The sequence below is a fragment of the Arvicola amphibius genome, chromosome X (genome assembly GCF_903992535.2).
Source record: "Arvicola amphibius chromosome X, mArvAmp1.2, whole genome shotgun sequence".
Taxonomy (NCBI): domain Eukaryota; kingdom Metazoa; phylum Chordata; class Mammalia; order Rodentia; family Cricetidae; genus Arvicola; species Arvicola amphibius.
In genome coordinates, this window is record NC_052065.1 from 9,648,355 (window position 1) to 9,671,913 (window position 23,559).

At 42.4% G+C, this 23,559-nt stretch overlaps 1 protein-coding gene across 3 annotated transcripts in view; it reads right to left on the reverse strand.

Annotated features, from left to right (window-relative positions):
* The window catches only part of Ca5b (carbonic anhydrase 5B), a 53,325-nt gene that overhangs the window by 18,779 nt on the left and 10,987 nt on the right, over positions 1–23,559 (reverse strand). For 2 of the 3 annotated variants that reach the window (XM_038317156.1, XM_038317155.1), the window contains exons 2-3: positions 17,815–17,997; positions 4,335–4,532 (exon numbers count right to left, since the gene is read on the reverse strand). In XM_038317156.1, the coding sequence (XP_038173084.1) occupies positions 4,335–4,532; positions 17,815–17,944 (328 nt within the window). In that variant the 5' untranslated portion in view covers positions 17,945–17,997. Of the gene's footprint in view, positions 1–4,334; positions 4,533–4,809; positions 4,877–17,814; positions 17,998–23,559 lie in introns of those variants that run through there. The other variant, XM_038317157.1, reaches the window with a different exon arrangement.

Below are 23,559 nucleotides of genomic sequence, written 5' to 3' on the forward strand. Positions count from 1 at the left end.
ACCAGAACTCAGGTAGAAATCTAGGTGAGTGGGTGGATGAGGTGACTCACCTGTAATTCCACTCTAGGAAGCAGAGACAGGAGATTGCCAGAGCAAGCTAGCTAGCGAGAATAACATCGGCAGCAAGCTCTGGTTTTGAGTCCAATCAATAGGGAGAAACAGCGATGATCCCTGACACCAACCTAAGGCTTCCACATGTGCATGTGCTACCACAAGTATGCAAAAACCATGCACACCACACACACAAGAAAACTGGGAACAGGAAACAAATTAAAGCTGGACAATTTCTAACGAACATACGTATTTTCAACCTGACTTGCATCCGTGAGACTCCTCTGGCCATGATGGGCACACAATCTCATTGGACCTCAGGCTGGGTGGGTGAAAAGGCTGCCTGCTTGGAGTAGACCCACCTGTTCTTCATTGCTACTGCTTCCTTCAGACTTGGCCAGTCTCACTAGTTCTCATTAGCTCCCTTGCCTGTAGATACAGCCACACTGTGAGTCCTGGGAACAAAGTGGTTAGAGCGCTAGCATTGGCTCCAGCAATTCCTCAAGGATTTTTCTTGCATGTTTATAAAAACAAATGTGACTGCTAGGGATTGACTCACTCAGGGAAACAGCATCAGAGGGATGTTAGTCAGGTAGGTCTGTAGAATCTAAACATCTGTTGTGATGGAAACATGAGTTCTTTGGTTTTCCTCTGAGATGACCCATGCAAAAGAATAGAATAGGACTTCTTAAATCTACACTTCAAAAGAAAGAGAGTGACTACAACATTGTCAAACAGCTATGGAAGCCAGGTCAGGGCACACATGCAGGAGCAGCACTTGAGAGGCAGAGGCTGGAGGATCAGGAGTTCAAGATATCCTTGGCTACACAGAGAGCTAGAGGCTAGCTTCGGCTACATGAGATCCAGTCTCAAACAAAACAAAACCGTAGCCATTTAACTCTGAACGCCCTTGGGCTTAACTCACTTGGCTCAGAGAAACCATCGGACAGCTTCCTGTGATTCCCCACTCAACACAGCGATGATAAATTGTCAACCTGCTAAGTCCACCAAGGGCTTTCAAAGCTGACCAACACCCTAGCGTCTGCAGACAGAAAGAAAATTACCAGGAACGGTCCTATGACTGACTCTGAAGGAACTTTGAGGTATATCCAGAGTGAATGTGTGCGGGTAGGCACTCACAGCTAGGCAGAGTGAATGTGTGCGGGTAGGCACCCACAGCTAGGCAGAGTGAATGTGTGCGGGTAGGCACCCACAGCTAGGTCTGCCTATTAGGCCAACAGGGATAACAGCAGAGAGCCAGCACAGTTATGGGGAACACAGGGACTTAGTTTGCTGTTTGGAAATTTCCTGGAATTCTTACATATGGGGTAATACGAGCTTGCAGTGGAAATGGGGAATAAATTCTAAGTTTGGGGTAAAGTATGAGAAAAATGTTCACAAATCTGTGAGGAAAAAGAGCAAATTCCTTCTTAGTTTGAGGCCTGTTAAGTAACACATTAAGGGTTTGGGGGAGGGGCTGTATTGTACCATAAAGAACGAAACAGAGAAGAGTGGAAAGATGGCTCAGAGGGTAAAAGGATTTGCTTTGCAAGCCTTAGGACCTGGGTTTTAATCCCCAGCACCCATGCAAAACTGGGCCTGGCCACACATGCTTGAAACCCCAGCACAGGAAGACAGAAAGAGAATCCCAACATTTTACTGGCTGGCCAGCCTCGCTGAAATGAAAGCTCTGGGTTCAGTGAGAGACCCTGTCTGAAGGGAATAAGGTGGCTAGCAATAGAGGAAGACACCTGACATCTTTTTGTGGCTTCTGCATGGACATGCATGGTACATAGATCTGCATGCACTACATACGCTTACATATACTACACACCCACATGCACCCACATAGGACAAAGCGGAGAATGGGGGATGTGGAGACATTTTAGTACAAAGGGACAGGTTTGAATACTGAATCATAGCAGAGAAGGATGCTAGAAGGAAGATAATGGGAGCCTCAAAGTTTGTGCCTTTAAGGCTTCCGTTCAGAGTTCAATTAAAGATGTCAGGATAAACTAAAGGGGGGACTAAAAATCTGGGGGTAAAGAAGTCTACTCACAACACGTTCTGTCTACCCATGTTCATTTACTCTCTCTTCAACCCATCATTTCTCATTGTTCCACCCGTTCCAAACATCCCCAGTCATATATATCCTTACAACCAGCAATTTCCCAGTCCTAGTAGGTTCCAGGGCTGGAATTCTTTGCCCCATAGAAAATCAGATAAGAGTTTTCACACACAGACACATAGATCTGTGCATGTCTGATGACTCCTTAATGGAGAAAGTTAGTTAAGAAAGGAACTAAATCATCAGGGAATTCTAGAGGAGAAGTGCGCTACAGTACATTTTTAGGGGGTTAGAAAGAGCCAAAAAGTTTATTTTCAGTATAATTATGAATAGGGCATGGATTGTTTAAATCAGTATACTGTTTCTTTTTCTCTCAGCATGCATGGAATTGGGTAGCCAAGCAACCTACATAGTCAGGGAGAAGCTGATGGCCCTTTATCAGAAAGCACATACACCAGATAGACACTTCAGTTTCTATGGGCCCAGGTCTGGAGTTTATACTTATTGCTCAGTGTGTGTGTGTGTGTGTTTTAAATACTTATTGTTCTAGGCAGAAGAAACAAAGAGGAGACCCAGGCCCTAAATTATCAGTTCTGGGGCATGCTGTTATCAGCAGCTCTGGTTGTGGGGTTAAAACCAGAGCAGCAGCTTGGGTAAGCAGTAATTCTATGTCCTTGGATATCTGTGACTATCTTAAATGGAATGCTCTTTGTCTGGCCCTAAACTCTGACCAAATGCCCACTGATACAGATAATTGCAGGAAGGCAGATTTCTGTGTTTACCTGGGAGAGAGGAATGAAGGGTGGCAGTAGAAAACCGTTCTGGACTAGAGAATCAGTTTCCAAAACTGTAACAGAAAGGGTGTTCAGCTACAGCAAAAAATCTACCGCAAAAGACAGCCACAAAGCAATAATGCCAAAAAGCCTGCCTTTCGGTTTAGCCTTTACCAGATCCCTTGGTTCTGATAACTCGTTTGTGAAGATGGCGGAGCAATTACTGTATAATGTTGCAGCTTGTAGCAGGAAGATAATCAGAGAGAGAGAAAGAGAGACCACCGGAAGAGTGGTCTGTTTGCAGTCCAGGGAACCAAAGAGGCCAGAGCACCATATCTAAGCATCCAAGAGTTACAGGAAAATGCAAATAAGACAAAGGAACAGCTGAGATTTCCAGATCAGTTACATATGCCCGTGCTTTTAAAGTACATGTTTTTACCTCACCCAGCATCACTGTTATGGACCCACCTTCTCATATTCGAGAGAAAGCCATTTTTCTTGAGTTCAGGAACTGCCAACATCAGTTCTAAAGCTATCCAAGGCCTGCTTGGTGTTCTGTGCATCATAGGACCTTCAGCACCATTCTGGGTCTAAATGCTACTTGTGTTCACCTTCCCCGAGAGTTGAAATACACAAAAATGTCTACAGAGTTTCCGGAGAATCCCCTGTCCAGGGTCCAGGGGAGGCAATGGAGCAATGGGAGGAAGGTGTCAAAACTGTTCCTAACTGGGAACCACTACATTATCTATACTATTTTGAATAATTGTTTCAAAGAAATACTTACTGGATGTCATCAAATTCATAGTGTTTTCTTTGAGATGAGATCTCTCTGTGTATCTCTGGCTATCCTGGACCTTACTCTGTAGACCAGACTTGGTCTTGGAGCTCCACCTGCCTCTGCCTTCTGAATGCTGGGATTAAAGGTGTGTGCCACCACACCCTGCAAAACTAAGTAATACTGTTTAACAAAACTAGCATGATATAAGTTTCTTATTTCTCTAATATGTGACATACCTTAGATAGTTAAGACTATAATCTAGCACCCACATAAACATTATTTTTGGCCCATTTCAGGTATATTGCAATCTGATAAGTTCAATGTGATTAATAATATTTGTTTAATATGCTGATTTTTGTAAGGTCAGCAAGCAGAGGAAAATTTGTACCAATTGAATATATACATACAAAATAAATTTCTAGCAAAGTTAAATTTCACATATTCTCTTCTATACTGGTTATAGAATTTATATATAAGTAATAAAACATCACTTCTATTGGATGGAAGAAATGATCATAAAAACATTTTACATATATTCAAAAAGTAAAACCAGTGAGTTTCACATCATTGTTAATAAACAGGTCACTAGTATCATGGAGACTGCCTGTTTTGGTGTAACATAGTTCCTTTCACTTTACAAATGCCTACTAGATCTTGCTTTTACCTGATTTATCTGTAGAATCTTCAAATTCCACAAGGAAAGAGTACCCATTATTCCAGATGTGGAGGCAGGTGCTGGGGTCATAAGAGATAGTGAGTGGTTTTAAGCCAGGGTCATAAACACTATCCCTCCATCGGATGTTGATGGGTGACTGTCGATCACCCGCAGGAACAAGGTCCAAGTTCTCCCAGAGTGGAGGTACTAAGAGAGAGAAAGAGCAGGCAGTTAGCAAGAACAATCACTATCTAGTACCACACATAAGACCACCCACTTTGGGAAGAAACCAAAGAAGGCAAAGGCAGCTCAGTCTCAGAAACTTGGGGCCTTAATCAACTGCATAAAGCAAACCAGGGCCGGCCAGAGAGCACTTTGCAGGGGAATCTTCATTTGGTCATCTCAATAAAACCAACCCATCTCAGCCTGTCTGCTAATGTGACCTGAAGCCAGTGCCATCAGTTCTGTGGGCTCAGCAACATACATGGGGATCGGAGTGTGGACATGGTTTTCACAAATGCTGCTCTTGGTTTCACGGCAGTTTCTTGAACTCCAACCACCTAAACTGGTTTCAAATACAAAGTCCAGTGAACCTTCAATAACACGCTTTATCTCAGCAAAGGAAACGAGGTTAGAACTGTTGGAAAGCAAACTTCCGATTCAGTATTGTCGATTTTCAATTGGTTGGCTGGTATAGCCTGCCTCCTGGGGGATGGCTGCACTGTATACGTGTGCGTGCCAGGCTAACCTCTATCAAGAGCTGCGAGGAGCAAGCAGCCACTCTGTAAGGCCTGGATAGACTCCCGCATTGCTGAGGTCCCTCGTGCCCACAGTTTGTCACAAGACCGTGGACACAGCCTTTGAAGGTATACTACATAGTTTGTCCAAAACTGGCACTGACTATATGACTTTTGCTGCCCCTTCCTCCACGGAGCCAAGCCCAGGTCTTTGTAGCAATACATACCAGCAGACTTCCTGATGAAAACACAGGCAGACCTGTTAAGCCACCCAGAAATAATGAGTAGAACCCACACCTATTAATTGGGGATGGTCTTCCTGGTCAAACTGGATGATTGCATATAAAAGAATACAAATAGATGTATCGCCCGGAACAAAACTCAACTCAAAGATCTCAGCATAAAACCAGATACCGTGAACTGGGTAGAAGAGAAAGTGGGCAAATGGCCTTGACTGAATTGGCGCAGGAAAAGACTTCCGAACAAAACACCATTAACACGGGCACTAAGAGCAACAATTAATGACTAAATACTACTGTTCTGCTGAAAGAACACAGCAATAAAATGGCTCCTAATGACAGTCTGCTCTGTTCACAGATTAGTGCCTTGCTCAGTCATTATCAGAGACGCTTCCTCCTGCAGCAGAAAACAAATACAGAGACCTACAGGCAGACAACATGCAGAGAGTAAGAGACCATGGAACATTAATCCCTAAATGAGATGTGTTCGTCAAATCCCTCCCCTCGGGGCTCAGGGAACCCTGTGAAAAAGGAGGTGGAAAGAACCAGAGAGGATGGAGGACACCAAGCAAACAAGGCCCAAGGAATCAACATGACTGAAGCTCATATGAACTCAGGGACTGAGGCAGCATGCATGGGGCCTGCACACGTCGGCACCAGATGGGGTCCTAGAGCTAAACAGTGGGCACGTGTCCCCATTCCTAACCCAACATTATCTCCAATTGATAACCACTTGCAAATGAAAATTCATTTCTCAAATGAAATGAAATTTCATTATCTCAAAGTAAGTCTCACCAGGAAACAAATCACTCTTAAGGGTAGGCTGCCTGCCCAGCAGTGCATGGCCAATAGAAAGCGAACAGCATCTTTGGTAGTACCTTGTCTCATAATACTGTGACAGGGATTTTTTTTTAGCCTTTTCTTTTTTTTCTTTTCTTTTTTTTTTGAGATACAGTTTCTCTGTGTAGCCCAAGCTGTCCTGGAACTCTCTCTGTAAGCCAGTCTGGCCTTGACTACCTGCCTCTGCCTCCCCAGTGGTAAGATTAAAGGTGTGTGCCACTACTACTCACCTTATTTTTTATTTTTGTATTTTAAATTTTTTTATCCCCTTTAACACAACAGATCCTTTGTGTATATATTGTGGCTTACAGTTTAGTGTTTTTATGGGATTTCTGAGTGTGTGAACAAGTGGATCTCTTCATCTACATCTGTGTCTTGTGTCTTTTCTTGGGCTTTTTTCCTTCTTTTTTTGTCCTATCCCAACATGTCAGCTTTTTAAATCTATTTATTATACATATTATTCCTTAGAAACCTGCCTCTTTTCTTAGCCTACATAGGTATACATAGTGAGTTCTAGGACAGCCAGGGCTATATAGAGACCCTGACTAAAACATAAAAAGAAAAACTAATAAAATAATAATAGAAAATTGTTTATTTTCTAATGAGAGACAGAAAGGGGGTGGATTTGGATTGAGGGGAGGCAGAGAGGAACTGGGAGGAGTAGAGGGAGGGGAAACAGTAATCAGGATATATTATATTTTAAAAAAAACTATTTTTTGTGTTTGATTTTCGTTTTGCAGGGGGTGTTGGTTTTTTTTGTTTGTTTGTTTTTTGTTTGAGACAGGATTCTCTGTGCAATCCTGGCTGTCCTGAAACTCACTCTGTAGAACTCACAGAGATCTGCCTGCCTCTGCTTCCCAAGCCCTGGCATTAAAAGCATGTACCACCACCACCTGACAAATAACAATCTTTTTTCTTTTCTCTTTGCTGCAAACTGCATTGAGTGAGCTAGCCTGGGCAGTGCTGGAGAACTCATCTGGGTAGTGATGATAAGGGACAGCTGGTGACCTGACCAATCCAGCTACCAGCAGGGCCCAGAACCAGGGCTATGTGTTGCCCCACCTCAACCTCTGCCTCATCTATGAACTGTTAGGGCAGGTAAAGGAGATGAACCTACAGATCTAAAACAGCAGGATCTCTATGACGCAGGACAACAACAGGATATCCTAGAGGAGCCCCATTGGGAGCCCATCAACAGTGGCATAGCAGAAGCCAGAATCCTCAAGCCAGACTAATGACTTGTGTCAATGAACACTTGCAAGGAAAGATGAAAGAACTAGGGGCTGGAGAGGTGGCCCCGTGGTTAAGAGCACTGGCTGCTCTTCCAGCGGTTCCGAGTTCAATTCCCACCAACCACATGGTGGCTCGCTACCATTCATAATGAAATCTGGTGCCCTCTTCTGGCCTGCAAGCATACATGCAGACATAACAAATAATTTTTAAGAAAGAGATGAATGAACTAAAGGATAAACTGTGTGACTCAGTGGGCCACACTATAGCTTCCATGACAAGATTCTTCTCTCTCTCTTTTCCTTTTGCTTGGTTTTTTTGTTTCTTTATTTTGTTTGGGTTTTGGTTTTTCTTTTAAATTTGGGTTTGTTTGGTGGGGAAGGGGGTTGCAAGGGCAGAGGGTAGATGCAAGGGGACAGAGATAACTGGGATTGGAAGCATGACGTGAAATCCGCAAAGAATCAATAAAAGTTAAAAAGTAAATTTTCAATAAAAAGGGAAAAAAGTGAAGCACCAAGAATGGACAGAATCAAGACCAACAAGAAAAACAACAAGAAAAAGAGGAGAAAAAGAGTGCTTGCTACTCTTGTGGAGGATCTGAATTTGGTTCCTAGTATCCACACGGGGGGGGGGGGGGGGGGGCGGGGCACAAACACATAAACCCCAGCTCCAGGGAATCTGACTCCTCCTTCTGGCCTCTGCAAGTGGCTGTACAGTCTCACACACATACATATAAATAAAAAAATAAAGCCATAAAAAAGCAGGAGTAACACAAATGGACAGAAGTTAGCAGCAATGCCCTGCACATCCTGCCCCTTCGCCGACTCTATGGGTTTGATTAAGACAACTGTGTTGTGAGCCAGGAAAATCTCTCCATGTATGTTGGTGTAATCCTTGCCCTCCTATTGACACAAAACCAGAATCTTGTCTAGGGTTCACTATCATAGAGAAGATATTTCGCCAAGTCTTATCTTTTGTTTGCTTGATTTTTCTTTTATCAAAAGTGTCCCGGCAGATATGGAGTCCTCCTGAGGGTGCTGACCCCCGTTGTTCTCAGCAGGAGGAAGAATTCAGTCCCCTTAAGACACATTTGAGTTTCCAGAAGCTGTAAGACAAAACTGGCATAGGGTTCTACTGCCCTCTACTGGATAAGGACCAGAGATGCTGCTAAACACCCTTCCCTGCACAGGACGGACAGGCTGTGCAAAGCAAGAATTATCCTACGGGAAATGTTCCTAGTGCCAAAATTGAGAAGCCTTCACCTAGAACCAAAAACCACACGCAAACTCAAAGTTTGGTTCACAGCCCAGTCAGTTTCAAAGATTCCTGGCCCAAGGAAACCTATCTTGCTCCTCTGACATCCTCCGATGTCAATAACCTGAGACGTCATAAAGTTAAAAAGCCAACAAGTCCAGCCTGGTCTGCAGAGCAAGTTCCAGGATAGCTGGGGCTTGAAACCAGAGTTCCAGAGAAACCGTGTCTCAAAAACCAAAGCCAAAACCAAAGCCAAAGCCAAAACCAAACCAAACCAAACTAAAACCAAACCAAAGCCATCAAACAAAGCCTAACAGGTGAGGGTCCTGTAAAGATCATGGAAGAACGGGAATGCTGATTATCAGGGCCCTAAGATAATGTCCTTAGTCACCTTTAATTGTTCAACATTTCATTCAGAAAATGGGAACTATAAATTCTCACATCCATGCAAGCAATCAGTAGCCCAGGCAAATCAGGCTGGGCCTACTCCTTCAACTGCCCTCTTACGATTATATTGCTAGACTCAGCTGGTAACTTTTGCTTTACAAGTTCAGCTTCCAGCAGACTTCATCTGACCCCCATTCCCCTCCCCTTTTACTGATCTAGACCACTGAGCAGGGAAGTCCTGCTCTCTGTCCGCTTAGACAGCTTTTGCTCTCGAGCTCGTTTTCAAAAGATACACTCATATCTTTCATCCTCCTCTCTCCCTTTCCTTCTCCTCCGAAACTAAAAGCAGATGGGGATAATTTACTGGTACTTGCTGATCTTTCCCTTGAAATAGGAAGATTATGTTGCATGCCGAGAGGTTTTTATCTTCACATATGTCTTATAGAAAATAAAACAGCAATAATTGTGTCAAATGCAGTTCAACTTAGTAGAGTCTGATTGTTCATAGGATTTGTAATTACTATGGTGCTAGCTCAGTGGTAGAATGTTCATCTCCCAGGCATGATATTGTAGGTTCACAGCCCAGAACTGTGTATGTGTGTGTGTGTGTGTGTGTGTATATATACATAGAGAGAGAGAGAGAGAGAAAGAGAGAGAGAGAGATATGTGAGTATGTGTGTATGTATATATATATATATGTGTGTGTGTGTTCTGCAGCTGATAAACATCAATACTTAATTTTTTTAAAGATCTTGTCTTAGCGTTTCTATTGCTGTGAAGAGACACCACGACCACAGTAACCCTTATAAAAGAAAGCATTTAATTGGGGCTGGCTGGGTCAGAGGTTTAGTCCATTATCATCATGGCAGGAAACCTGGCAGTGTGCAGGCAGATTTGGTGCTGGAGAAGGAGCCGAGAGTTCTACATTTTAATCTGCAAGCAGCAGGAGGAAACTGCCACACTAGGCATAGCTTGAGCATATGAGACCTCAAAGCCCACCTCCACAGTGACACACTTCCTCCAACAAGGCCACACCTCCTAACAGTGCCACTCCCTATGGGCCAAGCACTCAAACACATAAGTCTATGGGAGGCCATTCCTATTCAAGTCACCACAGATTTATTTTTTTATTTTTATACATATGGTTGTTTTGCCTTCATGGCTGCGTACTACATGCATCTCTTCAGATCCTCAAACTTTTAGATTCCATGTGGACCATTCATTTGGCCTCAATTCTTATTCCTGTAGCTTTGGTGTAGTGTGGGCTCTGACACTGTTTTAGTCTCTGTGGGCTCCTATAACAGAATATCATAGAATGGGTGGGCTTATAAACACAGCAAATAAATGTTTTCTCACAGTTCAAGAGTTTGGAAAGCCCAACAGAAGGCACCTGCAGACGTGGTGTCTGTTGAAGGCTACTTTCTGGCTTGTAGACAGCTAGCTTCCTGCTGTCATCTCACTCTGGTCTTCATAAAAGGGCACTCATCCCATTCATAAGGGCAGAGTCCTCTTCATCTCATTGCCTCCCAAAGGCCACATCTCCTACATCATCATCACTGGGATGTCAAGAATTCAACATACAAGTTTAAGGAAGATGCAGTCAGTTCACTGGTTTCTCCAGCCTTACGAGTATCGCTAGTTCAGCCTTTGAAACATGAGAAACACATTCATGCCTTAGCCCCTTTGTTCCTTCGACAAAAACTAATCCCCCCATTCAGCTCAAGGAATGACTCCCAGTATCTTTAAGCCTTGGGCTTAATTGTTCCCTCCTTAGCAAAGTTTCCTCTAGTTCTCATCCCAAATCTTTTTTATAAAAACAAGGTTTCAGCCGGGCGGTGGTGGCGCACGCCTTTAATCCCAGCACTCGGGAGGCAGAGGCAGGCGGATCTCTGTGAGTTCGAGACCAGCCTGGTCTACAAGAGCTAGTTCCAGGACAGGCTCTAAAAAAGCTGCAGAGAAACCCTGTCTCGAAAAACCAAAAAAAAAAAAAAAAAAAAAAACAACAAGGTTTCACTATGTATCCCTGGCTATGATGGAACTCACTATGTATCACAGACCAGGCTGGCCTCAAACTCACAGCGACCCACCTGCCTCTGCCCCCCACCCAGTGCTGGGATTAAAGGTGTGCGCCACCATACCCAGTCATGTCTTAATCACAACATTGACGTACCCTTCCAATCTTTATTCACAGGTATGGTTAGCATTGTTTGCTTAACTGTCTGCCTCTTTCACCATTCTGCAAGCCAGCCTCGCTTTCAAGCAGTAGTTGTGGCTCAAATTAAGAACAGAAAGAGCACCACGAAGGTCATGAAGGGGGCACTCTCGTGAATGGAATTAATTGTTCAAGGCTTGAATAAGGATGACAACAGACATGCTATGGTGGGCACAGGAAAGCTCACAAGGTCTCAACCCTAGATAAAGATACAGGCAACTAAGGAACCCTGAGAGTGGGAGAAATTGTCTTCCTCAGGAAAGAGCATACCAAGTGATTATCCAATACCAGATGGTCATCCTGAAAACACACATACAAGTGACATAATACAGACTGAGTCGGTCGTACTTACATATTTAGGAATATACATATGACCATGAATTTGAAAAATAGCAAGGAATACATGGGAGAATTTGTAGGGAAGAGGCAAGGAGGAAATGATGTAATTATAATCTCAAATACAGACATGAATTTTTGGGAATTTTTACAGTTTCATAAACAACATCATTATACCTTGATGGACAGTCATTAACTGTAATTTGCTTTCAATAATATGGATGTTTTTGCAATAATAATTCTCCCAATCCATGAAATTAAAAAAAATTTCATTCTTTTTTTAAAAAAATAAAGGTGGGGGGGGGAGGTTACAGCTGTTGCCCAGAAAGAAAGCAATCCTGGCACAAGTTGCTGGAACCTCCTGAAGCAAGACTTGATAGCAGTTGGGAAACTGTCTGAAAGAAACCCAGAGTATTTAAAAAAAAAACACCAAAAACATGAGGAAGGAGATTATAAATTATAGACATCAAACCTTCATGGAATTTACATTAAAGGGACAGGGCTACCGGAAGCACAGAAAACTTTGGGACAGGAAAAGAGCTTGTAAAGGGATCCAATTCTCTTCCCTTCTCCCAACTCTCCTACCTTCTATCCTTACGCTCTTTCTGATTAAATTTAGAATAGCTCCAGGTATTGCTCTGGCCCCTCTTTGTAACTGAGTTTTTGGTATGATGCCCACTTAGCTCATGCAGCTAGTGTAAACTGAGATGTGCTATAAATCAATGACCTTTGAAAGCTAAGCACAAAATCATGCAAAAATTCATTTATAGTTCTAGTAGTGATTTCATGTTAGAAATACAATATTTTTGATACAGTAGGTTAACTAAAAACAGTAAAAATGAACTTATCTCTTTATTTGTACTTTTAAATTATTTATTATTTATTGAATGTATATGGATGCTTTGACTGCATATGTGACTGTTTTGCCTCCATATATGTCTGTGCACCATGTGCATGCCTGGTACCTGCATATACCTGAAGAAAATGTTAGATGCCCCGAGACTACAGTTATAGATGGTTGTGTGCCACCATGCTGGTGCTGGGAATTGAACCTAGACCCTCTAGAAGAGCAAGCAGCTAACACTCTTAACCACTGAACCATCCTTCTAGCTTTTATTTGAATGAAGTCATTTGAAAACACAGAATTACCTATATGGCTCATATTTGTGCTTCACGTTGCACATCTATTGAATAGCACTATTTATGCATAATCCTTCGAGTAATTACATGTTAAAGACATCAACATCCAGAATATACCGGATTAAATAAAACATATCACAAAAATTAATCCGTTTCTTTTCCCTTTCCTAACCCATTAGAAAACGGAGAATGATCCTTGTGGATTCTCCCTGACCTGCCGGGAAGCACTGCTCTCCACCCTTAATGGCTTTCTAGCCTGTCTTTGTCATGAGGGCTGTGCTTTTCCTACAGAACCAAAGACCATCTTCTTAGGCTTTGGCCTTATGCAGGGATACAAGGCTCTCTTTAAGGCGCTACTGCAGGGATACATAGGCTCTCCTTAAGGCACTACTAACACTCATAGAAGCACAGGTTGACTTGCTGGGGGTTGTGGAGAAACCTGATGCTGAACTGGCTAACTAATCACCTGCCTTTATTAGTACAGGGAAGAAAGCCCCCATTTCCTATGCTTAGCTCCAGGGCCTCTTGTTAGTCCTGGGGAGCTGAAGATAAGCCCAAGATCACCAAGAGATTCCAAGGAGCTCTCAATCTCAAATCCGGTTTGAAGTATCCGGGGCCTATATCCACCCAGGAGTTATCAGTGAATTTTTGTTTGGTTTGTTTTTGAGTCAGGGTCTCACTATGTAACTCAGGCTGGCCTGGATTCATAATTCTTTAGCTTTCTGAATGCTTATGTGAAAATTACAAGTGTGAGCCATTATGCCAAACTTTAAATGGACTGGAGAGAAGGCTCCATACTTAAGCAAACTTGCTATTTTTTTTACTTACACTATTTTAATTTTAATCTCTTTTAATAGACTAAAATATTTAATGACTTTAACATAGAATTGATGTGTATATTGAAATATAGACATTGCTCTCAACAACTCAAGGTAAGTAGTTTATTTAAACTATTTTAATTTTAATGACTTATTTTTTTACTTCATTATTTATCCAGTTGCAAGATGTAGTCAGGAATATGTATCATCCCATATACATAACACACATTTGATCCCATACAGGTCTGCCAGGTCCTCTACCACAAGGTAATGTAGAAATTAATCAATTATTGATTGGAAATGTGTTGAAGGCCTCAGAATTTCATTAAAAAAATCATGTCAATACGCTATTCTTGCAGAGGGCTCAAGCATGGTTCTAAGCACCAACATTTGGCAATTCACAACCACCTGTAACTCCAGCTTCAGCAGATCTGATTCCGTCTTTTAGCCTCAGAGGGCAGCCTGTAGCACGAATACACATGTACACATAAACAAAAATAATCAAAATAAAGGTAAAAAGAAAACCCTTAAATGTGTTTATTAATTTATTAATTTATTTTTGTCTATTCAATGTGTTTGTTTGTTGATTCTGGGGTTACTATAACCAGCTTTGGCCACCATCTACACTGCCCAGCAAAACAAAATTTTTTAACAGAACTGAATTTTATCAAAAGACATTTTTAAAATAGATGATTATATTTTTCGGGGGTCAGGGTCTTGCTATGTAGCCCTGGCTGTCCTAGAACTCTCACTACGTACAGGAGGCTGGCCTTGAACTCCTACAGATTCAATGCCTCTGCCTTCTGAGTGCTGGAATTAAAGGCGTGTACCACTACGCCTGGTTTAACATAGATTTTTAAGCACAGAAAAAACAAGGAAATAATAAGACATACTCAAGTGTAAGTATGAATTCCTTCCAGGAGAGTCACCTAAATAACCCCCTCAGATTAATTTACTTATTTAATTATTTTTATTTATGTATCTGTGTCTATGTCTGACATGTGCTGTATGTGTGTGCCTTAGGAGGCCAGAAGAAGGTGTCAGGTCCTCTGGAGACGGAGTTAAAGGTAGATGTGAGCTCCCCAACATAGGTGCTAGTCCTCTGCAAGAACAGCAAGAGCCCTTAAGTGCTGAGCAATCTCTCCAGCCCTCCTAAGCAAGCTTCATAAATGTTGTTGTCCAGGCTTTGTGGTCTTCAAAATTAAATAGAGAAGTAATAGAACAATGCTGTAAAAACTCCATACAAGAATGTCCAGTAGAATTTCTTCTGAAGATGGAAACATCCAGCGTGGTAATTATTAGGCACACACAGTTATAACATCTTAATAAATTTAAATTGACTTGTAAATACATGAGACTAGTGAGTACACTTTTTTCCTTTCCCCGTTTGCCTTTTATTCCTTTTGTTTTTATCCTTGTAGTTTTATATTTTTAGTGGCTGTATTTCATACAATGAAGTTCAATAATTCCAATGTTTCTCTTCCTTATATAAAAATAAAGAAGCCAAATGTGTTGATGGACAGATATAATCCCAGCACTCAAGAAACGAAGACCAAAGAAGCAAAGGTATAAAGGCAGCCTCAGCTACAAAGCAATTTTGAGACTAGCCTGCGCTGCATAAAACCCTGTCTCAAAAAAACAGCAAACAAATAAATGTAGGAAAATCAAGGGCATTAAAAATGGTACAAATTGATGTAATAACAAATTTGTACCATTTGTAGTCTCCATCATCTTCTTTATAACTTTCATTAAATTAAAAATTACTAAATCATCAAATTCATTTTCCTATGTTTTAAGATATTATGCCTAATTTTTTTAATGAAACAATTAGGCTAAATGGTACTCTGAGTGAAAGTGATTTTATTTTCATCTTGGGTAATGGGCATATAGCTTATTAAATCCTCAAGAGTTACTGACTGCATCTGGGGAAAACAGCAAACAGTAATTTGAATAGACAGTCCATGATTACTGAACAGAGAAAAAAAGGTGAAAGGCAATTAGCACAATGCTTCTGAATTTGCCAAATTCTCCTACTTCCCTTTTATTCCCTGCTCTGCTTTACATTACCTTAAAATGGTCAGATTTGAAAGCTGGGTGTAGCAGTGCATGACTGAATATTGGCACTCCCAGTGACTAAAACAGGAAGAAGATCAAGATTTCAAGGCCATCCTGGGCTATGGGTAGTGAGCTGGAAGTCAGCCTGTGTTACACTACACCAGACAAACAACCAACACATAAAACGGTCAGATTTGAAGATTTGAGATAGCACCGAACCTATGACAATGTCCAAGACGACGAAGATAAGAATAGTCACGATGGGGTCTAGAGAAGTGGCTCGGGATCAAAGAGCACACATTGCTCTTGCACAGGAACTGGGTTTCCTTCCTAGTACCCACATGGTGGTTCACGGCCATCTGTAACTCTGGTTCCTTCTTCTGACCTCCAAAGACATTCCCCAACATGCATGAGCTGCACAGACATACATGCGGGCAAGACCTACCCAAATAAAATGAACGAATCTTTTAAAAAGGAATGCGCATGATCCTAAAAGGAGCTGCCAGAACTGAATGTCTAGGCATTGCCAACCTCTTGTGTCGGTCTAGGCGGCCTTCTGTGGGGCTCTGAGCTGTCAGGAACAATCAGTGTGGGCTTTACAATTCACAACTAAGTAGAGGAGGAAATTTGCTCACTGGGGCAACAAAGGCCATAACATTCTCCTGCCTGAAAACAGTCTGAGGCAGTGCTACATGCCAAGAGCCAAACAAACGGAAAATGTGCCCCCTTTCCCCCCCCCCCCCAACTTAGAAAGAAGAACATTAACTTCTCATTTATTAAGATACATGAGAGATTAACCAAGGTAAATCGTCCTTCTCTGCCACTTCTGCCTGCCAAAAGCTGTCCTAATAACAGGCAGGCAGGATTGTAGATGGTTAACATTCAACCTTTGGCTAAAACAGAAAAGAGGAAAACTTTAGTAGCCGGATCAATATGACTAATTGTTTCCGTCTTAGGCCTTAGACCACAAAGTACCAGAATTCATAGTGAGCCAGTCTGGATAGGATGTGGGCATGCTTGTAGAAAGCCACACCCAGCAACCAGAAATTTCTTATGACTCAGGCCAATTTCTTTTAATAAGAAGACACCCAGTGCTGAAGGCAAGTAAGGGAACTTACAGTTAAAATAGATTTGTGGAGCAGTTTCAGAATCCTGGGCTTAAACTAGATTAACACCATCTTTGGCAAGCACGTTCTTCTTTTTGCCCATCTTTTAATTTTATATATATATATATATATATATATATATATATATATATATATGTATGTATGTATGTTCAGGGAGAAACCTAGATCTCAGTGCAGGCCAACATTCAAAAAGTCTGTGTGAGGCTTTTTTTTTTGATAGTGGAAATTTTCTCTTTAGTGCTATACTTAGCTACTTCATCTGCCCATAAACACAAATGCACACACCATCTTTCCTCATTATCTCAGTGGTTCTTATCCAGGGGGCAGTTTTGTTCCCTAGAACTCACTGGGAAATGTCTACAGACACTTTGGGTTCTTATAACTGCGGTGGGGGTGGGTTGCGACTAGGATCAAGGGAGTAAACACACTCCCCCACAGCCCTGCACCCACGCCAGGGGGGAGAATCCCTGCAACACCATAGCATGAACAATAACTTGTGCCTCCCAGGGAGCCACAGGGCCTTGAAAGACCATCTGCTACCTCATTTGAGCTCACGTGTTTACAGCAGAGCGCACACTGGCAAGCTGGTTCGCTAGAATTAAGTCTGGGATTTCTAACTCCAGACAGAATATTTCGTTCAGAGCACGAAGACAATGGCCCACTTGCAAAACTTAATATGCAAATTCTATAAATCAAGACCCACTGCAACAGTTGCATGCAGTCTGTGTGTCAACCTTAGTTTTTTTTTTTTTAAAAAAAAGTAAGATATCAGCCTTCAAGACATCTCAAATTTTCATAGCTCTGTCTACTTTCAGCGTGACATCATTTAGCATAAAGATCTAAAAGAACTTTCCATGTCTGCTGTCATTACAGTCATGTTCACAGGTTTGGTTTGGTTTTTTGAGACAGGGTTTCTCTGTGTAGCCTTGGTTATCCTGGAACTCATTCTGTAGACCAGGCTGGCCTCGAACTCACAGAGATCTGCGCATCGAGTGTTGGGATTAAAGGTGTGCGCCAACATCGCCGGGCATGTTCATAGTTTTTAAAGTGTATAAATTTCGTTTTTTTTTTTCTTCTGTCGACATTTTTACTCGTAAAGGACTGGAGTACTCACAGGCTCGGTTCCGGGTTCTGTAAGTGCAAGTATAGAGACTGCAGGACCTCCGTGGCGCAGACCTCGGAAACTGGAACCTTCTCCACAGCAATGTACACGGAATCACTCTCAGGTGATTCATCAGCGACATCGTCTGCTTGGAATCTCCAGCAGTGGCAACACACCTCGAGGGAGCCTAGAAACCTGCAGGACAGAGGAAGGAAAGCTATATACACTACAGGGAGTTGAAAGCCTGAGGACAGCTCTGAGCACCGCTGGAAAGCTCGTTCACACCCCGATGTGGGGGTGGGGCGAACGGGAGGCAAGAGTTGATTCACTCCTGTTTTTCAAACTGAGTGCCTTGGTGGTATGCCGGGTTCATAGGACTGACTCAGAGTTTGGCCATTCCCTCCGAGTTGGCAAACATTAGAAGCCCAGAGGAAAGATTCTCCTTCACACACATAAATAAAGACGGTGGTACCTACCGTTTCTCAAAATTAAAAGAAAGTTTATTTCCTCAAATCCCAATTACTTACCCAGTATGGTATTTATATGCAGGAAAAGTCAACGATTAATACTCCTTTCAGGCAGTCTGATTTTTTTTTTAAAATTGTTTCTGGCTTGCTTTAAAAAAAAAAAAAAAACCAGCATATACATCCTGCCAAAACAGCTCTGGCTAGTTTTGAAATCTAAGTTTAAGTATATCTGTGGCTCTTGCCAGGTTTTAGTGTAACACTGGCTCGGGAACACAGACAAAACGAACAATGGTGAGTCTTCAACCTTGTCTCGACCACACACAGTCACAGTGAAAGGCTCTGAAGCAATGCTTCCCGAGGAGAGTCCTCAGTTTATGACACCATCAACTCTGAACATTTCCCTTCACAGTGGTCCCTCACCCCTGCTCCACTATTGCTTCACCAACTTCTCCCGAAGACTCCTATCCCTGTAGCAGACAAGTTCTGAAATTAAAACAAGCAAACAACTTGCTTAAAGCCAAAACATATTCCTAAAACTATTCTCCGGCCTCCTGCACCTGCTTAATCCCTGCTTATCACTTCTGTGACTGACCACAGATCCCCTTCCTTAAAGGCTCCCTGGCGAACGCTCACCGGGTTAGCCTAACACCTTCTTGGTGCTTATCACAGTTGAAGTGAGCAGTTGATCAGAAATGCAGTTGCAGCTCCATTCTACCCGGAACCTAAGCTCCCTGGTGGGAGCATTTGTGTCTGTCTCAGACATAGCTGCATTGCTTAGGGGCAAGGCCTTAAGAAAACATGGGTTTGGGGATCAGAGAGATGGTTCAGCAGTCAACAGCACCGGTTGCTCTTCTGGAGGACCAGAGTTTAATTCCCAGAACCCATATGGTGGCTCACAACCATCTGTGACTCCAGTTCCGGGGAATCCAAAGCCCTCTTGCTGGACTCCATATGTCTATGCACATAATGCACAGACATAAACGCAGACAAAACACCTGCACACACAAAGTTTAACAAAAATAAAGCATGGAATTGAGGACCTGAGCAGGTTTCTTTGTGGTGGGGAATTGCAGATCCTAATTTTTGTTTGTTTGTTTGTTTGTTTGTTTTTCGAGACAGGGTTTCTCTGTATGGCTTTGGTGCCTGGCCTGAAACTTGTTCTGTAGACCAGGCTGGTCTTGAACTCACAGAGATTCACCTGCCTCTGCCTTCCAAGTGCTGGGATTAAAGGCGTGCACCATCACCATCACTACCTGGCTTTAGATTTTAATTTTAAGAACTGAGAATTGTGGCATGACAGCCAGCATGTATTGGAACAGCAGTGTTGGGAGCAGTGAGACCCCAGATCCTGAATTTCTTGTAATCCCCTGATCTGAGTGCCTACAGCTGCTCTGAGCACGAGACCTTCAGGAGTTCCTGATGGCAGGAGAGTGGTTTCTGGTGGGTTTGGCTGGGGCGTGGCTATCTCTATATAATCTGCCCCTGAACACAATAAAGGGGGCATTCTTGGGGAATTCAAGGATGACCCGTGTATCTGTCTCTCTGTCTGTGTGTGCCTCTGTGTTTGTGTATTTTAACCTCCTGCCCCTTGCCCCAAGCTCGCGAACAGGGTTCCAGCGCACTGAACACAGACATGGGGGTGCGGTGCGCGGCACAGCAGTAAGGGTCTTTCCTAGTGTTATTTTATTTTCTTTTATTTGTTGCAGCATTACATATCCCAAGGTCTCAACTATGCCAGGCAAGTGCTTTGGCACAGAGTTATACCCTCAGACCACGTGGCTTGTCTATATTTTTGATATACCTTTTCCGAGAAGCGCCTCCTGTCTCTTCTGCTAGAACCTAAAAGATCCGGATTGAAATTAGAAGCTGCCAGAGTCTCCTTCCAGTCTAGGCACTCGAGGGTGGGAATTTTCCCAACGTTTTGTCGCTGTTTCAACATTTCTTATAATTTCCTTTGTTCCAGATACTATTGTTGGCCACTGTGATTCTAAGGAGGGACAAAAGTCCCTAAAACAATCTTGATGCGCTCTATATGTTATGCTGCTAGAGGGAAAGAAAACTGTTTCATACCTGTTGCTGTCTATTTCAGCTTACACTTCTAGAGTATAGTCCATCATTGAGGGGAATCAAGGCAGGAGCTCAGGCATGAGGGTGAAGCACACAGCATGGAGGAATGCTGCCTGATGGCTTGCTCTGGCTCAGGCTCAGCTAGCTTCCTTCTATAGCCCAGGACTACCTGCCCAGGGAACGGTTCTGCCCACAGTCGGCTCGATCCTCTGGAATCAATTAATAGCCAAGACACAGGGACAGACACAACTTGATAAGGATAAGTGAGACTCGCTTCTCTGGTGATCCTAGTCTGTGTCACATTGCCAGGAAATGCTAAGTAGAGCAAACTTACATATAAAGTTCCATATTAGTTAATCATTCAATCACCACTGCTGATTAAACAACAAGAAAATATGCCATTAGGACATGTTTGTGTCAAATAAGAAAATTGGGGTGAACAAATACATTTTTTTTTTAAAGGAAATGGCCTTTAGTTCTCCGTCAAATGCATTCTGTGCCAGATTTGTGAATGGTATGACGCGCTGAACATCTGTTGGGCCCTGAGTATTTTGAAGATTGAAAAATATTGATCAAAGCCAGAGTAGTACATCATGCCTATGATTCCCAACACTTTGGAAACGGAGGCAGGAGGATCAGAAATTCAAAATCTGGACTACAAGAGACCCTATCTCAAAAAGGGAGATAGCCTTTTTGAGTGGGGGAGTTCTAGATAGCCCAGGAGATGAAGGTGCTTGCCATACAAGCCTGGGGACCTGAGTTAGATCCCTGGAACCCACGGTTGAAAGACCAAACTGCATTCGAGAAAGTTGTACGACTTGTCCTCTCACCCTGACACATGTGTGCACGCACACCCAGGCATCACTTAATAATCATTTAATAATAAATAAGGATGTAAAATAATCTTGCTCAGAATGACTACCCAAACCCAACCTAACATCCGCTGCATGTCACAGCTGAAACAGAGTTGGGGAGTTTCTCAGCTACCGTAAAGTAAAATGTGCTGTCTTATATAAAGACACGAAAGCACATGAAGTACTGACATTAGGAAACTAGAGAAACAGAAGGCAGACTGCTGGTTGCTAGGGTGTAAATGAAAGGGACAGCAACTGGCTGCTTACTGGGAAGAAGGTTTTTTTTTTTTTTGAGGTGATGGAAGATTTTGGAACTAAATAGAGGGGGCAGTTATACAAAACTGTGAACATTCTAAATGCTACTGCGATTTTCACTTAAAGAAGTTAGCTTTATTTCATGTGACTTTTTACCTTAACAATTGTATCGTATAAAGCACAGAAACAGGGAAAGATGCAGTAAACCCTACAGTTTCTGTCTTGGATGGAAGAAACAGCTCCCGACAGTTTGGTCTTGACTAGGGAGCAGAGGAGCAAAATAAGAAGAAAAGCTGGGAGATTTTCCAGATGTATTTCACTGCAGACTTGCATGCTTCTTCCCAAGAAGAGTATTAGATGGGGAAAAAAGAAGTAAAAATGCACACACAAAAAACTGGTATCAGGACCCACCCACTCAGTGTCAAAGCAAGGAGGCAAAGAATGTGATCTCAGCCTCCTCTCCCTCTTCAAGCACATCCCTGCCATCCAGAGGCTAGGAGCTGACTCTTTTCTCTGTACTGCTGTCCTTGATCTTGTGCCTTTTGAACTAGAAGGAAGAAGGAAGACTACACGCAAGTAAAAGGAGAGGGGCGTCACACCAGCAGTGACAGAGTGACCAGTGAGAACAGGAGAGAAGAGTCACACCAGCAGTGACAGCGTGCCCAGTGAGAACAGGAGAGAGGAGTCACACCAGCAGTGACAGCGTGCCCAGTGAGAACAGGAAAGATGAGTCACACCAGCAGTGACAATGTAACCAGTGAGAACAGGAAAGATGAGTCACACCAGCAGTGACAGTGTAACCAGTGAGAACAGGAAAGATGAGTCACACCAGCAGTGACAGTGTAACCAGTGAGAACAGGAGAGAGGAGTCACACCAGCAGTGACAGTGTGTCCAGTGAGAACAAAGACAGTTACTTTCTATAGTTACTCTCCAAGGGACAATCAAGGGTTCCAGGCAGAAAAGTAACTGTCATCAAGCCATCTCTCCAAGTGCTTAACTGATCTCTCACCCAATCCCCACCATGCAGTGTGTATTACTTTGTCAAATGCACACCCTGAACAAAAAAGTGCATCTATCACACAAGAGGAGAGAATGAGAAGATGTTTCTAAAGGCCAATGAGAATCCTCACTTCTAAGCCTGACTCTACCTAGGCTGTTTAGGCAAGTGATTTCTAAACTGTGTGCAAATTTGCTCAAAAGGTATTTGAAATTCTCAAACCAAAGTTAAAATCAGTTTTGTTTATAATTTTATGTTTTTGAGTGCAAAGCCCTACTCAATATTTAAACACAATCTTGTAAGAAATGTGTAAGAAGATTATTTTGCTAGGTGGTGAGGCGATAGCTCAACCAGTAAAGTGTTTGGTATGCAAGCATGAGGATCTGAGTTCGAATCTCCAGTACCCATGTAAAAAGCCAGGTATCACAGAACATGCCTGTAATCTCAGCACTAGGGAAGTAGAAACAGGAGAATCCCTACAGCTTGCTGGACAGTCGAGCCAATTGGTGAGTTCCAGATTCAATGTGTGACCCTATCTTTTAAAAAATCAGGAAGATACACATACATTATCTTGATAGTGTCTTCAAACAAATAGTATCTTGTTTTCAAATATCTTTTTTAACTGAATTAACAGAACAGCCTTACAGAATAAGAGCTCACTGACCACCTCAATTGATTGTTTGATTCTGCTTTCTTTTCTTAATTTTTTATTACGGAAAACTTCAAATTTATCTCGTGGGCCCACTGTATAGTACATGCATAGATTCAGTCAAACATGAATCAAAAGTATATGTAAAAAATTGTACCTGTTTTGGACATAAACCTCTTACTTTCAGTTTGCATCATCTTTTTGTAATTTAACATTGTTTTTCACTGGGTGTAGTGGTACAAACATATAATGGCAGCACTTGAGAGGCTAAGGTAAGAAAATTTCTAATTTGAGGCTAGCCTCGGCTACCTAGTGAGACTCTTTCCAAAAAAGGGCTATCAAAATAAATAGATGAAAATATTTAACATACATAAAGACACAAAACTGTGACCATCAAAATCCCAGCAAAATTCTTCAAAGACCTCGAAAGAACAGTACTCAACTTCATTTGGAAAAAAAAAAAAAAA